This window comes from Oncorhynchus nerka, unplaced genomic scaffold (assembly GCF_034236695.1).
Source record: "Oncorhynchus nerka isolate Pitt River unplaced genomic scaffold, Oner_Uvic_2.0 unplaced_scaffold_1464, whole genome shotgun sequence".
NCBI lineage: Eukaryota > Metazoa > Chordata > Actinopteri > Salmoniformes > Salmonidae > Oncorhynchus > Oncorhynchus nerka.
Genome location: NW_027039849.1, coordinates 36,901 through 52,500, shown reverse-complemented (window position 1 = coordinate 52,500; position 15,600 = coordinate 36,901). Strand labels below are relative to the sequence as shown.

Here is a 15,600-nt window from a genome sequence, read left to right as displayed (position 1 = left end):
CCTCACTGTTTCCTCTCCTCCTCATCTCAGGGAAGGTCTGCCTTCCTGTTTCCTCTCCTCCTCCTCATCTCAGGGAAGGTCTTCCCCCCTGTTTCCTCCCCCTCCTCATCTCCGGGAAGGTCTGCCTCCCTGTTTCCTCCCCCTCCTCATCTCAGGGAAGGTCTGCCTGCCTGTTTCCTCTCCTCTCCCCCCTCCTCATCTCAGGGAAGGTCTGCCTGCCTGTTTCTTCTCCTCCTCCTCCCCCTCCTCATCTCAGGGAAGGTCTGCCTCCCTGTTTCCTCTCCTCCTCATCTCAGGGAAGGTCTCCCCCCCTGTTTCCTCTCCTCCCCCTCCTCATCTCAGGGAAGGTCTCCCTTTCTGTTTCCTTCCCTGCCCCGCCTCATACCATTTCTCATCAAAGAGGTTCCCAATCAACATGTTGAACTGCCTGAGAGGCAGCAGTACATCCTGTTGGAGGGAACTCTTTATATTGCTCCATAGATGGGGTACAGACAAACTAAAAGCTGCTGTACCTAACTCTGAGGAGACCCAAGGGATTTCCATCCCTGAGACCAGGTATTTTAGATGGGGTACAGACCAACTAAAAGCTGCTGTACCTAACTCTGAGGAGACCCAAGGGTTTTCCATCCCTGAGACCAGGTATTTTGGAATTCCATGTGGGACACATTCCGCCATGTTTAATACAGTTACATGTTTACTCAGCAGATAATTATCAAACCCAGTCAAATTGGAAAAAACCCCATTACAGATTATCTTTGTTTGACAATTTTTCTCAGCAATTCAGTACCCTGATCTTGTGTCATTCTAGTGAAAGAGGCCCAACGTGATGCTGAACAATGATGTGATGCTGAACAATGTAGTCTGACTCCATGTTATGCTTCACTGCTTGGGAAACAGAGGAAAACAGATGGTGTTTTTGTCTCCCTGGGCCCTGCAGTGGAGCTACAGTAGCCAGCTTGGCCTTCCAGAACTGCTGCACAGCCAGCCTAACCCTTCTCTTGGGAAGCAGCCCTCATGTATTACAGTGGTGGGTTATACATGATAAATGATCCATCTGCTGTAGTTTCTCTGAGGGGGATATGATGGGAGATCATTGGAGGAAGGCTGGGTCACTTCAGCCCACATTTTCATTCTTCAGCAGCTACCGTCTGCCTGCCTGCCTGCCTGCCTGCCTGCCTGCCTGCCTGCCTGCCTGCCTGCCTGTATGTGTTTGTGAAAGCATCTTCCTCTTTAATCCTGGCCTCTATTGAAGCTCATAACTTCCTCTGTAATCCTGGCTTCCTCTATTGAAGCTCAGAGCTTCCTCTTTAATCCTGGCCTCCTCTATTGAAGCTCAGAGCTTCCTCTGTAATCCTGACCTCTATTGAAGCTCATAAGCTTCCTCTGTAATCCTGGTCTCTATTGAAGCTCAGAGCTTCCTCTTTAATCCTGGCTTCCTCTATTGAAGCTCATAAGCTTCCTCTGTAATCCTGGCTTCCTCTATTGAAGCTCATAAGATTCCTCTGTAATCCTGGCTTCCTCTATTGAAGCTCAGAGCTTCCTCTTCAATCCTGGCCTCTATTGAAGCTCATAAGCTTCCTCTTTAATCCTGGCCTCCTCTATTGAAGCTCATAACTTCCTCTGTAATACTTGCCTCTATTGAAGCTCAGAGCTTCCTCTGTAATCCTGGCTTCCTCTATTGAAGCTCATAAGCTTCCTCTTTAATCCGGGCCTCCTCTATTGAAGCTCAAAAGCTTCCTCTTTAATCCTGGCTTCCTCTATTGAGGCTCATAAGCTTCCTCTTTAATCCTGGCCTCCTCTATTGAAGCTCAGAGCTTCCTCTTTAATCCTGGCTTCCTCTATTGAAGCTCAGAGCTTCCTCTTTAATCCTGGCCTCTATTGAAGCTCATAAGCTTCCCCTTTAATCCTGGCTTCCTCTATTGAAGCTCATAAACTTCCTCTGTAATCCTGGCTTCCTCTATTGAAGCTCAGAGCTTCCTCTGTAATCCTGGCCTCCTCCATTGAAGCTCATAAGCTTCCTCTTTAATCCTGGCTTCCTCTATTGAAGCTCATAAACTTCCTCTTTAATCATGGCTTCCTGTATTGAAGCTCAGAGCTTCCTCTGTAATCCTGGCTTCCTATATTGAAGCTGATAACTTCCTCTTTAATCCTGGCTTCCTCTATTGAAGCTCATAAGATTCCTCTGTAATCCTGGCTTCCTCTATTGAAGCTCAGAGCTTCCTCTTTAATCCTGGCCTCTATTGAAGCTCATAAGCTTCCTCTTTAATCCTGGCCTCCTCTATTGAAGCTCATAACTTCCTCTGTAATCCTTGCCTCTATTGAAGCTCAGAGCTTCCTCTGTAATCCTGGCTTCCTCTATTGAAGCCCATAAGCTTCCTCTTTAATCCTGGCCTCCTCTATTGAAGCTCAAAAGCTTCCTCTTTAATCCTGGCTTCCTCTATTGAGGCTCATAAGCTTCCTCTTTAATCCTGGCCTCCTCTATTGAAGCTCAGAGCTTCCTCTTTAATCATGGCTTCCTCTATTGAAGCTCAGAGCTTCCTCTTTAATCCTGGCCTCTATTGAAGCTCATAAGCTTCCTCTTTAATCCTGGCTTCCTCTATTGAAGCTCATAAACTTCCTCTGTAATCCTGGCTTCCTCTATTGAAGCTCAGAGCTTCCTCTGTAATCCTGGCCTCCTCCATTGAAGCTCATAAGCTTCCTCTTTAATCCTGGCTTCCTCTATTGAAGCTCATAAACTTCCTCTTTAATCCTGGCTTCCTCTATTGAAGCTCAGAGCTTCCTCTGTAATCCTGGCTTCCTCTATTGAAGCTGAGTTATCAGCTTCCTCTTTAATCCTGGCTTCCTCTATTGAAGCTCATAAACTTCCTCTTTAATCCTGGCTTCCTCTATTGAAGCTCAGAGCTTCCTCTTTAATCCTGGCTTCCTCTATTGAAGCTCATAAGCTTCCTCTTTAATCCTGGCCTCTATTGAAGCTCATAAGCTTCCTCTTTAATCCTGGCTTCCTCTATTGACATTTAGAGCTTCACACATTCAAACATTGGTGTTTCTCTGTGAGTGGATTTTCTCCTGACTGGAATAGTCTGATCAAACCTGCAGTCCTTTTGATAGGCCTTTAGATTACAGAGAGTTAGACAGTAAAGACTGCAGTCCTTTTGATAGGCCTTGGTTTAGATGACAGAGAATTAGACAGTAAAGACTGCAGTCCTTTGGTTTAGATGGGGCGGCAGGGTAGCCTAGTGGTTAGAGCGTTGGACTAGTAACCAGAAGGTTGCAAGTTCAAATCCCCGAGCTGACAAGGTACAAATCTGTCATTCTGCCCCTGAACAGACAGTTAACCCACTGTTCCTAGGCCGTCATTGAAAATAAGAATTTGTTCTGAAACTAGCTGTTTTCCCTCACTACAGTATAATCATCCCTCATACCTTAAACTAGCTGTTTTCCCTCACTACAGTATAATCATCCCTCATATCTGAAACAAGCTGTTTTCCCTCACTACAGTATAATCATCCCTCATATCTGAAACTAGCTGTTTTCCCTCACTACAGTATAATCATCCCTCATACCTTAAACTAGCTGTTTTCCCTCACTACAGTATAATCATCCCTCATATCTTAAACTAGCTGTTTTCCCTCACTACAGTATAATCATCCCTCATATCTTAAACTAGCTGTTTTCCCTCACTACAGTATAATCATCCCTCATATCTGAAACTAGCTGTTTTCCCTCACTACAGTATAATCATCCCTCATATCTTAAACTAGCTGTTTTCCCTCACTACAGTATAATCATCCCTCATATCTTAAACTAGCTGTTTTCCCTCACTACAGTATAATCATCCCTCATACCTTAAACTAGCTGTTTTCCCTCACTACAGTATAATCATCCCTCATACCTTAAACTAGCTGTTTTCCCTCACTACAGTATAATCATCCCTCATACCTTAAACTAGCTGTTTTCCCTCACTACAGTATAATCATCCCTCATATCTGAAACAAGCTGTTTTCCCTCACTACAGTATAATCATCCCTCATATCTGAAACTAGCTGTTTTCCCTCACTACAGTATAATCATCCCTCATATCTGAAACTAGCTGTTTTCCCTCACTACAGTATAATCATCCCTCATATCTGAAACTAGCTGTTTTCCCTCACTACAGTATAATCATCCCTCATATCTTAAACTAGCTGTTTTCCCTCACTACAGTATAATCATCCCTCATATCTTAAACTAGCTGTTTTCCCTCACTACAGTATAATCATCCCTCATATCTGAAACAAGCTGTTTTCCCTCACTACAGTATAATCATCCCTCATATCTTAAACTAGCTGTTTTCCCTCACTACAGTATAATCATCCCTCATATCTGAAACTAGCTGTTTTCCCTCACTACAGTATAATCATCCCTCATATCTGAAACAAGCTGTTTTCCCTCACTACAGTGTAATCATCCCTCATATCTTAAACTAGCTGTTTTCCCTCACTACAGTATAATCATCCCTCATATCTGAAACTAGCTGTTTTCCCTCACTACAGTATAATCATCCCTCATATCTGAAACAAGCTGTTTTCCCTCACTACAGTATAATCATCCCTCATACCTTAAACTAGCTGTTTTCCCTCACTACAGTATAATCATCCCTCATACCTTAAACTAGCTGTTTTCCCTCACTACAGTATAATCATCCCTCATATCTGAAACAAGCTGTTTTCCCTCACTACAGTGTAATCATCCCTCATACCTTAAACTAGCTGTTTTCCTGTTACAGTATAATGTGTTTACAGGAGGCTGGACGGTGTGGTGTTTGACTGGGGTTGTGGTGTGTTTGTGTTTACAGGAGGCTGGACGGTGTGGTGTTTGACTGGGGTTGTGATGTGTTTGTGTTTACAGGAGGCTGGACGGTGTGGTGTTTGACTGGGGTTGTGGTGTGTTTGTGTTTACAGGAGGCTGGATGGTGTGGTGTTTGACTGTGGTTGTGGTGTGTTTGTGTTTACAGGAGGCTGGACGGTGTGGTGTTTGACTGGGGTTGTGGTGTGTTTGTGTTTACAGGAGGCTGGACGGTGTGGTGTTTGACTGGTTGTGATGTGTTTGTGTTTACAGGAGGCTGGACGGTGTGGTGTTTGACTGTGGTTGTGGTGTGTTTTTGTTTACAGGAGGCTGGACGGTGTGGTGTTTGACTGTGGTTGTGATGTGTTTGTGTTTACAGGAGGCTGGACGGTGTGGTGTTTGACTGTGGTTGTGATGTGTTTTTGTTTACAGGAGGCTGGACGGTGTGGTGTTTGACTGGTTGTGATGTGTTTTTGTTTACAGGAGGCTGGACGGTGTGGTGTTTGACTGTGGTTGTGATGTGTTTGTGTTTACAGGAGGCTGGACGGTGTGGTGTTTGACTGTGGTTGTGGTGTGTTTTTGTTTACAGGAGGCTGGACGGTGTGGTGTTTGACTGTGGTTGTGGTGTGTTTTTGTTTACAGGAGGCTGGACGGTGTGGTGTTTGACTGTGGTTGTGATGTGTTTGTGTTTACAGGAGGCTGGACGGTGTGGTGTTTGACTGTGGTTGTGATGTGTTTTTGTTTACAGGAGGCTGGACGGTGTGGTGTTTGACTGGTTGTGATGTGTTTGTGTTTACAGGAGGCTGGACGGTATGGTGTTTGACTGCGGTTGTGATGTGGTTGTGTTTACAGGAGGCTGGACGGTGTGGTGTTTGACTGTGGTTGTGATGTGTTTTTGTTTACAGGAGGCTGGACGGTGTGGTGTTTGACTGGGGTTGTGGTGTGTTTGTGTTTACAGGAGGCTGGACGGTGTGGTGTTTGACTGGGGTTGTGGTGTGTTTTTGTTTACAGGAGGCTGGACGGTGTGGTGTTTGACTGTGGTTGTGATGTGTTTGTGTTTACAGAAGGCTGGACGGTGTGGTGTTTGACTGTGGTTGTGATGTGTTTTTGTTTACAGGAGGCTGGACGGTGTGGTGTTTGACTGGTTGTGATGTGTTTTTGTTTACAGGAGGCTGGACGGTGTGGTGTTTGACTGTGGTTGTGATGTGTTTGTGTTTACAGGAGGCTGGACGGTGTGGTGTTTGACTGTGGTTGTGGTGTGTTTTTGTTTACAGGAGGCTGGACGGTGTGGTGTTTGACTGGTTGTGATGTGTTTGTGTTTACAGGAGGCTGGACGGTGTGGTGTTTGACTGCGGTTGTGATGTGGTTGTGTTTACAGGAGGCTGGACGGTGTGGTGTTTGACTGTGGTTGTGATGTGTTTTTGTTTACAGGAGGCTGGACGGTGTGGTGTTTGACTGGTTGTGATGTGTTTTTGTTTACAGGAGGCTGGACGGTGTGGTGTTTGACTGTGGTTGTGATGTGTTTTTGTTTACAGGAGGCTGGACGGTGTGGTGTTTGACTGGGGTTGTGGTGTGTTTGTGTTTATAGGAGGCTGGACGGTGTGGTGTTTGACTGGTTGTGATGTGTTGTTGTTTACAGGAGGCTGGACGGTGTGGTGGTTGACTGGTTGTGATGTGTTTTTGTTTACAGGAGGCTGGACGGTGTGGTGTTTGACTGGGGTTGTGGTGTGTTTGTGTTTACAGGAGGCTGGACGGTGTGGTGTTTGACTGGGGTTGTGGTGTGTTTGTGTTTACAGGAGGCTGGACGGTGTGGTGTTTGACTGGTTGTGATGTGTTTGTGTTTACAGGAGGCTGGACGGTGTGGTGTTTGACTGTGGTTGTGATGTGTTTGTGTTTACAGGAGGCTGGACGGTGTGGTGTTTGACTGGTTGTGGTGTGTTGTTGTTTACAGGAGGCTGGACGGTGTGGTGTTTGACTGTGGTTGTGATGTGTTTTTGTTTACAGGAGGCTGGACGGTGTGGTGTTTGACTGTGGTTGTGGTGTGTTTGTGTTTACAGGAGGCTGGACGGTGTGGTGTTTGACTGGGGTTGTGGTGTGTTTGTGTTTACAGGAGGCTGGACGGTGTGGTGTTTGACTGGTTGTGATGTGTTTGTGTTTACAGGAGGCTGGACGGTGTGGTGTTTGACTGTGGTTGTGATGTGTTTGTGTTTACAGGAGGCTGGACGGTGTGGTGTTTGACTGGTTGTGGTGTGTTGTTGTTTACAGGAGGCTGGACGGTGTGGTGTTTGACTGTGGTTGTGATGTGTTTTTGTTTACAGGAGGCTGGACGGTGTGGTGTTTGACTGTGGTTGTGATGTGTTTGTGTTTACAGGAGGCTGGACGGTGTGGTGTTTGACTGTGGTTGTGGTGTGTTGTTGTTTACAGGAGGCTGGACGGTGTGGTGTTTGACTGTGGTTGTGATGTGTTTTTGTTTACAGGAGGCTGGACGGTGTGGTGTTTGACTGTGGTTGCGACGTGCGTTGGATCCAGCTTTGGCAGCAGAGAGGAGAGGCGGGGCTTCACACCCAGATGCTGTTCTGCAGAAACGGGGCCTTTAAGATACGATTGCAAAACATGTACATTACCTTATGTGGTAAGGAAACACACACACACGTGCACGCTCACACACGCAAGCAGACACACACACATAAATAAAGTGCATTCGGAAAGTGTTCAGACCCCGTGACTTTTTGCAAAAAAAAAAGCAAAAAAATATGAAATATCACATTTACAAAAAGTATTTGTTGAAGCACCTTTGGCAGCGATTAAAGCCTCGAGTCTTGGGTATGACGCTACATGCTTGGCTCACCTGTATTTGGGGAATTTCAGCTTGTCCAGGTGGGTTACGGCAGTGTGCAGTGTGGTTGAGATTGCATCGTTTGTGGACCTATTTGGGCGGTAAGCAAATTGGAGTGGGTCTAGGGTGTCAGGTAGGGTGGAGGTGATATGGTCCTTGACTAGTCTCTCAAAGCAATTCATGATGACGGAAGTGAGTGCTACGGGGCGGTAGTCGTTTAGCTCAGTTACCTTAGCTTTCTTGGGAACAGGAACAATGGTGGCCCTCTTGAAGCATGTGGGAACAACAGACTGGGATAGGGATTGATTGAATATGTCCGTAAACACATCAGAAATACACTAATTTCCACATATTCTGCCACTGTGTACTCTCTGTTTAGGGCCAAATAGCATTCTAGTTTGATCTGTTTTTTTGTTAATTCTTTCCAATGTGTCAAGTAATTATCTTTTTGTTTTCTCATGATTTTGGTTGGGTCTAACTGTGTTGTTGTCCTGGGTCTCTGTGGGGTCTGTTTGTGTTTGTGAACTGAGCCCCAGTTCCAGCATCCTTAGGGAAATCTTCTCCAGGTTAATATCTTTGTAGGTAATGGCTTTGATATGGTCGGTTTGGGAATCACTTCCATTAAATTTGAGTATTTAATGGATCTTTTATGGATTTTGATAATTAGTGGGTATCGACCTAATTCTGCTCTGCATGCATTATTTTTGTGTTTGTTCCATTATGTGAAGTCTTTGTTGGTGAGCGGACCCCAGACCTCACAACCATAAAGACAATGGGTTCTAGAACTGAGTCAAGTATTTTTAGCCAGATCCTAATTGGGATGTCTAATTTTATGTTCCTTTTGATGGCGTAGAAGGTCTTTCTTGCATTGTCTCTCAGATCGTTCACAGCTTTGTGGAATTTACCTGTGGCGCTGATGTTTAGGCCAATGCATGTATAGTTTTTTTGTGTGCTCTAGGGCAACGATGCCTAGATGGTATTTGTATTTGTGATCCTGGCAACTGGATCTTTTTTGGAACACCAGTATTTTTGACTTACTGAGATTTACTGTCAGGGCCCAGGTCTGACAGAATCTGTGCAGAAGATCTAGGTGCTGCTGTAGGCCCTCCTTGGTTGGTGACATTTGTAGACATTTGACTTCAGATTCTAGTAGGGCGAGGCCGGGTGTTGCAGACTGTTCTAGTGCCCTCGTCAGTTCGTTGATATGTATATTGAAGAGGGCGAGGCCGGGTGTTGCAGACTGTTCTAGTGCCCTCGTCAGTTCGTTGATATGTATATTGAAGAGGGCGAGGCCGGGTGCTGCAGACTGTTCTAGTGCCCTCGTCAGTTCGTTGATATGTATATTGAAGAGGGCGAGGCCGGGTGCTGCAGACTGTTCTAGTGCCCTTGTCAGTTCGTTGATATGTATGTTGAAGGGGGTTGAGGCTTAAGCTGTATCCCCGTCTCACCCCACGGCCCTGTGGGAAGAAATGTGTGTTTTTTGCCAATTCTAACCGCACACTTGCTGTTTGTGTACATGGATTTTATAATGTTTTTTGTTTTTCCCCATATACCATTTTCCATCAGTTTATATAGCAGACTTTCATGATATACTGAAATAAACACAGAATTTAATTTTATTTTCCTTTTCTTTTACCTTTATTTAACTAAGTCATTTAAGAACAGATTATTATTTTCAATGACAGCCTAGGAACAGTGGGTTAACTGTCTTGTTCAGGGGAACAGTGGGTTAACTGTCTTGTTCAGGGGAACAGTGGGTTAACTGTCTTGTTCAGGGGAACAGTGGGTTAACTGTCTTGTTCAGGGGAACAGTGGGTTAACTGTCTTGTTCAGGGGAACAGTGGGTTAACTGTCTTGTTCAGGGGAACAGTGGGTTAACTGTCTTGTTCAGGGGAACAGTGGGGTAACTGCCTTGTTCAGGGGAACAGTGGGTTAACTGTCTTGTTCAGGGGAACAGTGGGTTAACTGTCTTGTTCAGGGGAACAGTGGGTTAACTGTCTTGTTCAGGGGAACAGTGGGGTAACTGCCTTGTTCAGGGGAACAGTGGGTTAACTGTCTTGTTCAGGGGAACAGTGGGTTAACTGTCTTGTTCAGGGGAACAGTGGGTTAACTGTCTTGTTCAGGGGAACAGTGGGTTAACTGTCTTGTTCAGGGGAACAGTGGGTTAACTGTCTTGTTCAGGGGAACAGTGGGTTAACTGTCTTGTTCAGGGGAACAGTGGGTTAACTGTCTTGTTCAGGGGAACAGTGGGTTAACTGCCTTGTTCAGAGGAACAGTGGGTTAACTGTCTTGTTCAGAGGAACAGTGGGTTAACTGCCTTGTTCAGTGGCAGAATGACATATTTTTACCTTGTTAACTCTGGGAATCGATCTTGCAACCTTTCGGTTGCCCGAACCACTAGGCTACCTGCCGCCTCGCCTGAGAAGACTTTGCCTTTGTTTTGGTTCATTTGTTTGTCAATTAGGGTGTGCAGGGTGAATACGTGGTCTGTCGTACGGCAATTTGACATTTGCTCATTACATTGTTTTCACTGATGTATGTGTCTGCTGTTATTAATGATAATGCAGAGGATTTCCCCAAGGTTGCTGTTGATGCTTATCCCACGGTTCAAATTTGTCTTTACTTTTGTGGATTGGGTTAATCAGTCCTTTGGTTCTAAATATTGGGGGAAGAGATGATTTATGATTGATTGAGTTTGATGTTAGATTCTCTGGTTTCTTCATTACATTGAGCTGAGGTGCTGTTGTGTATTTCTGTATTGTTTTAGTGATTCACCATAGCGAAGAAGTAGACGCAGGTTTTCTGGGTCTCTGTGTTTTTTGGTTGGACAGGTTTCTCAATTTCCTTCTTATGTTTTTGCATTCTTCATCAAACCATTTGTCATTGTTGTTCATTTTAGATTGTCTGCTTTTAAATTTTTTGATTTGATAGGGAAGCTTAAGAGGTAAAATATACGGTTTAGGTTTTCTACTGCCGAGTTTACACCTTCACTATTACAGTGGAACGTTTTACCCAGGAAATCATCATAAAGGGATTGAATTCGTTGTTGCCTAATTGTTTTTTGGTTTCTACTTCCCTTCCATCTATGATGGTTCTTAATATCATTTCCTTTGAGTTCCTTTTTCAGTTCCTTTGGCGCCTCATGATTCAGTATCGCTCTTTTCAAGTAGATGTGATTTTACTGTGATCTGTTAGGGGTGTCAGTGGGCTGACTGTGAACGCTCTGAGAGACTCTGGGTTGAGGTCAGTGATAAACTGGTCTACAGTACTACTGCAAAGGAATGAGCTATAGGTGTACCTACCATAGGAGTCCCCTCGAAGCCTCCCATTGACTATGTACATACCCAGCGTCGAACAGAGATGCAGGAGTTGTGACCCATTTTTGTTGGTTAAGTTGTGTCTCTCTCTGTCTCTCTCTCTCTCACTCTGTCTCTCTCTCTCTCTGTCTCTCTCTCTTGTCTTTCTCTCCTCTCTCTCTCTCTGTCTCACTCTCACTCTCTCTCTCTCTCTCTCTCTCTCTCTCTCTGTCTCTCTCTTGTCTTTCTCTCTCTCTCTCTCTCTGTCTCACTCTGTCTCTCTCTCTTGTCTTTCTCTCCTCTCTCTCTCCCCCCCTCTCTCTCTGTCTCTCTCTCTCTATCTCTCTGTCTCTGTCTCTCTCTCTCTCTCTCTCTCTCTCTCTCTCTCTTGTCTTTCTCTCCTCTCTCTCTCTCTGTCTCTCTCTCTGTCTCTCTCTGTCTCTGTCTCTCTCTCTCACTCTGTCTCTCTCTCTTGTCTTTCTCTCCTCTCTCTCTGTCTTTCCTCTCTCTCTCTGTCTCTCTCTCTCACTCTGTCTCTCTCTCTTGTCTTTCTCTCCTCTCTCTCTCTCTGTCTCCTCCTCCTCCAGACGTACCAGAGATCAGTGTAAGCCACAACAGTAGCCTGATGATGATAGAGGGTGATAATGTAACGGTCAGCTGTAATGGGTCAGGAGCTCCCCTCCCCGAAGTCGACTGGACCGTCGCTGGACTACACTCCATCAACACACACCTGGTGAGACATACACACACCTGGTGAGGCATACACACACCTGGTGAGACATACACACACCTGGTGAGACATACACACACCTGGTGAGACATACACACACCTGGTGAGGCATACAGACACCTGGTGAGACATACAGACACCTGGTGAGACATACAGACACCTGGTGAGACATACACACACCTGGTGAGACATACACACACCTGGTGAGACATACACACACCTGGTGAGACATACACACAACTGTTGAGGCATACAGACACCTGGTGAGACATACACACACCTGGTGAGACATACACACAACTGTTGAGGCACACAGACACCTGGTGAGACATACAGACACCTGGTGAGACATACACACACCTGGTGAGACATACACACACCTGGTGAGGCATACAGACACCTGGTGAGACATACAGACACGTGGTGAGACATACACACACCTGGTGAGACATACACAGACCTGGTGAGACATACACACAACTGGTGAGGCATACACACACCTGGTGAGACATACACACACCTGGTGAGACATACACACACCTGGTGAGACATACAGACACCTGGTGAGACATACAGACACATGGTGAGACATACACACACCTGGTGAGACATACACATACCTGGTGAGACATACACACACCTGGATGGATGCACACATGTAACCAGTCTAACGTGTATTGTAGTCTAATGTCCACCAACCCTATTCATCTCCTCTAGTTCTCCAGTCTAACGTGTACTGTAGTCTAATGTCCACCAACCCTATTCATCTCCTCTAGTTCTCCAGTCTAACGTGTACTGTAGTCTAATGTCCACCAACCCTATTCCTCTAGGTCTCCAGTCTAACGTGTACTGTAGTCTAATGTCCACCAACCCTATTCATCTCCTCTAGGTCTCCAGTCTAACGTGTACTGTAGTCTAATGTCCACCAACCCTATTCATCTCCTCTAGTTCTCCAGTCTAACGTGTACTGTAGTCTAATGTCCACCAACCCTATTCATCTCCTCTAGTTCTCCAGTCTAACGTGTACTGTAGTCTAATGTCCACCAACCCTATTCCTCTAGGTCTCCAGTCTAACGTGTACTGTAGTCTAATGTCCACCAACCCTATTCATCTCCTCTAGGTCTCCAGTCTAACGTGTACTGTAGTCTAATGTCCACCAACCCTATTCCTCTAGGTCTCCAGTCTAACGTGTACTGTAGTCTAATGTCCACCAACCCTATTCATCTCCTCTAGGTCTCCAGTCTAATGTGTACTGTAGTCTAATGTCCACCAACCCTATTCATCTCCTCTAGTTCTCCAGACTAACGTGTACTGTAGTCTAATGTCCACCAACCCTATTCATCTCCTCTAGTTCTCCAGTCTAACGTGTACTGTAGTCTAATGTCCACCAACCCTATTCATCTCCTCTAGGTCTCCAGTCTAACGTGTACTGTAGTCTAATGTCCACCAACCCTATTCATCTCCTCTAGTTCTCCAGTCTAACGTGTACTGTAGTCTAATGTCCACCAACCCTATTCCTCTAGGTCTCCAGTCTAACGTGTACTGTAGTCTAATGTCCACCAACCCTATTCCTCTAGGTCTCCAGTCTAACGTGTACTGTAGTCTAATGTCCACCAACCCTATTCATCTCCTCTAGGTCTCCAGTCTAACGTGTACTGTAGTCTAATGTCCACCAACCCTATTCATCTCCTCTAGTTCTCCAGTCTAACGTGTACTGTAGTCTAATGTCCACCAACCCTATTCATCTCCTCTAGGTCTCCAGTCTAACGTGTACTGTAGTCTAATGTCCACCAACCCTATTCCTCTAGGTCTCCAGTCTAACGTGTACTGTAGTCTAATGTCCACCAACCCTATTCATCTCCTCTAGGTCTCCAGTCTAACATTTACTGTAGTCTAATGTTGTGTTCTCCGCTCTTCTCCTTTCCTCTCCTCAGTCAATCAATTGCATTTGTATTCATCTTTACATCAGCATATGCCACAACGTGTTTATACAGAAACCAGGGTCTGAGGGGTGGCCAGTCCTCTTCTGGCTGTGCCAGGTGGAGATTAGAAACCTAGAGAGGAACCAGGGTCTGAGGGGTGGCCAGTCCTCTTCTAGCTGTCCCGGGTTGGAGATTATAAGAGTACATGGCCAATAAGACCAGATCGTTCTTCAAGATGTTTATAGATGACCAGGAGGGTCAAATAGTCATTATAGAGGCTGCAACAACTCCAGCACCTCAGGAGTAAATGTCAGTTGGGTTTTCATAGCCGAGCATTCAGAGGTAGAGATGTATAGAGAGGTAGAGAGGTATAGAGAGGTAGAGAGGTAGAGAGGTATAGAGACAGAGAGGTATAGAGACAGAGAAACAGAGAGACAGAGAGACAGAGAGACAGAGACAGAGAGGTAGAGAGACAGAGAGGTAGAGAGACCGAGAGGTAGGGAGGTAGAGAGTTAGAGGTAGAGAGTTAGAGAGGTAGAGGGGCAGAGAGGTAGAGACAGAGAGGTAGAGAGACAGAGAGGTAGAGAGACAGAGAGGTAGAGAGACAGAGAGGTAGAGAGACAGAGAGGTAGAGAGTTGTAGAGGGACAGAGAGGTAGAGACAGAGAGGTAGAGAGACAGAGAGGTAGAGAGACAGAGAGGTAGTGAGACAGAGAGGTAGTGAGACAGAAAGGTAGAGAGATCGAGAGGTAGAGAGACCGAGAGGTAGAGAGATCGAGAGGTAGAGAGATCGAGAGGTAGAGAGATCGAGAGGTAGAGAGACCGAGAGGTAGAGAGACCGAGAGGTAGAGAGACCGAGAGACAGAGAGACCGAGAGGTAGAGAGATCGAGAGGTAGAGAGACCGAGAGGTAGAGAGACAGAGAGGTAGAGAGACAGAGAGGTAGAGAGACAGAGGTAGAGAGACAGAGAGGTAGAGAGACAGAGAGGTAGAGAGACTAATGTGTATGGTAGTCTAATGCCTTGTTCTCTCCTCTGTGTCTCTCTAGTCTAATGTCTACTGGCCCAACATCCATTCTATTAACCTGACGCTAGTCAACGTAAGTCGAGACGACAACGGCTTCCTGCTCACCTGCATAGCAGAGAACCTAGTGGGAATGACCAACGCTTCCATCCAGCTGGCTGTACAGTGTAGGTTTCAATCCGTGTGTGTGTGTGTGTGTGTGCGTGCGTGCGTGTGCGTGCGTGCGTGCGTGCGTGCGTGCGTGCGTGCGTGCGTGCGTGCGTGCGTGCGCGTGCGTGCGTGCGTGCGTGCGTGCGTCCGTCCGTCCGTCCGTCCGTCCGTCCGTCCAATGGTTATCATTCCCAACTGTACAGTGTATGTTTCAATCCACTGGTGTGTGTATATATGTGCCTGTGAACAGCATAGCAGAGAACTTGTTGGGAATGATAACCATTGGAGGTTATATACAGTATGGTATTCATCCCAATGGCTCCATATTCCCTATATAGTGCACTACTTATGACCAGTCCCAATGGCTCCATATTCCCCTTATAGTGCACTACTTATGACCAGGACCCAATGACTCCATATTCCCTTTATAGTGCACTACTTATGCCACACACACACACACACACACACACACATAGAGCACAAAACTATCTAGAAACTATATGTGATATGTGGTTGTCCACCTAGCTATCATGTGATATGTGGTTGTCCCCCTAGCTATCATGTGATATGTGGTTGTCCACCTAGCTATCATGTGACTGTGATATGTGGTTGTCCACCTAGCTATCATGTGATATGTGGTTGTCCCCCTAGCTATCATGTGATATGTGGTTGTCCACCTAGCTATCATGTGATATGTGGTTGTCCACCTAGCTATCATGTGATATGTGGTTGTCCACCTAGCTATCATGTGATATGTGGTTGTCCACCTAGCTATCATGTGATATGTGGTTGTCCACCTAGCTATCATGTGATATGTGGTT

The 15,600-nt window shown here is 45.8% G+C and overlaps 1 protein-coding gene across 1 annotated transcript in view; it reads left to right on the top strand.

Moving 5' to 3' along the window:
* The window catches only part of LOC135568586 (NT-3 growth factor receptor-like), a gene marked incomplete at its 3' end in the record, with an annotated part of 71,060 nt that overhangs the window by 19,491 nt on the left and 35,969 nt on the right, over positions 1-15,600 (top strand). Inside the window, exons 3-5 of the mRNA XM_065015390.1 lie at positions 7,302-7,456; positions 11,544-11,689; positions 14,655-14,796. Of these exons, the coding sequence (XP_064871462.1) occupies positions 7,302-7,456; positions 11,544-11,689; positions 14,655-14,796 (443 nt within the window). The remainder of the gene's footprint in view (positions 1-7,301; positions 7,457-11,543; positions 11,690-14,654; positions 14,797-15,600) is intronic.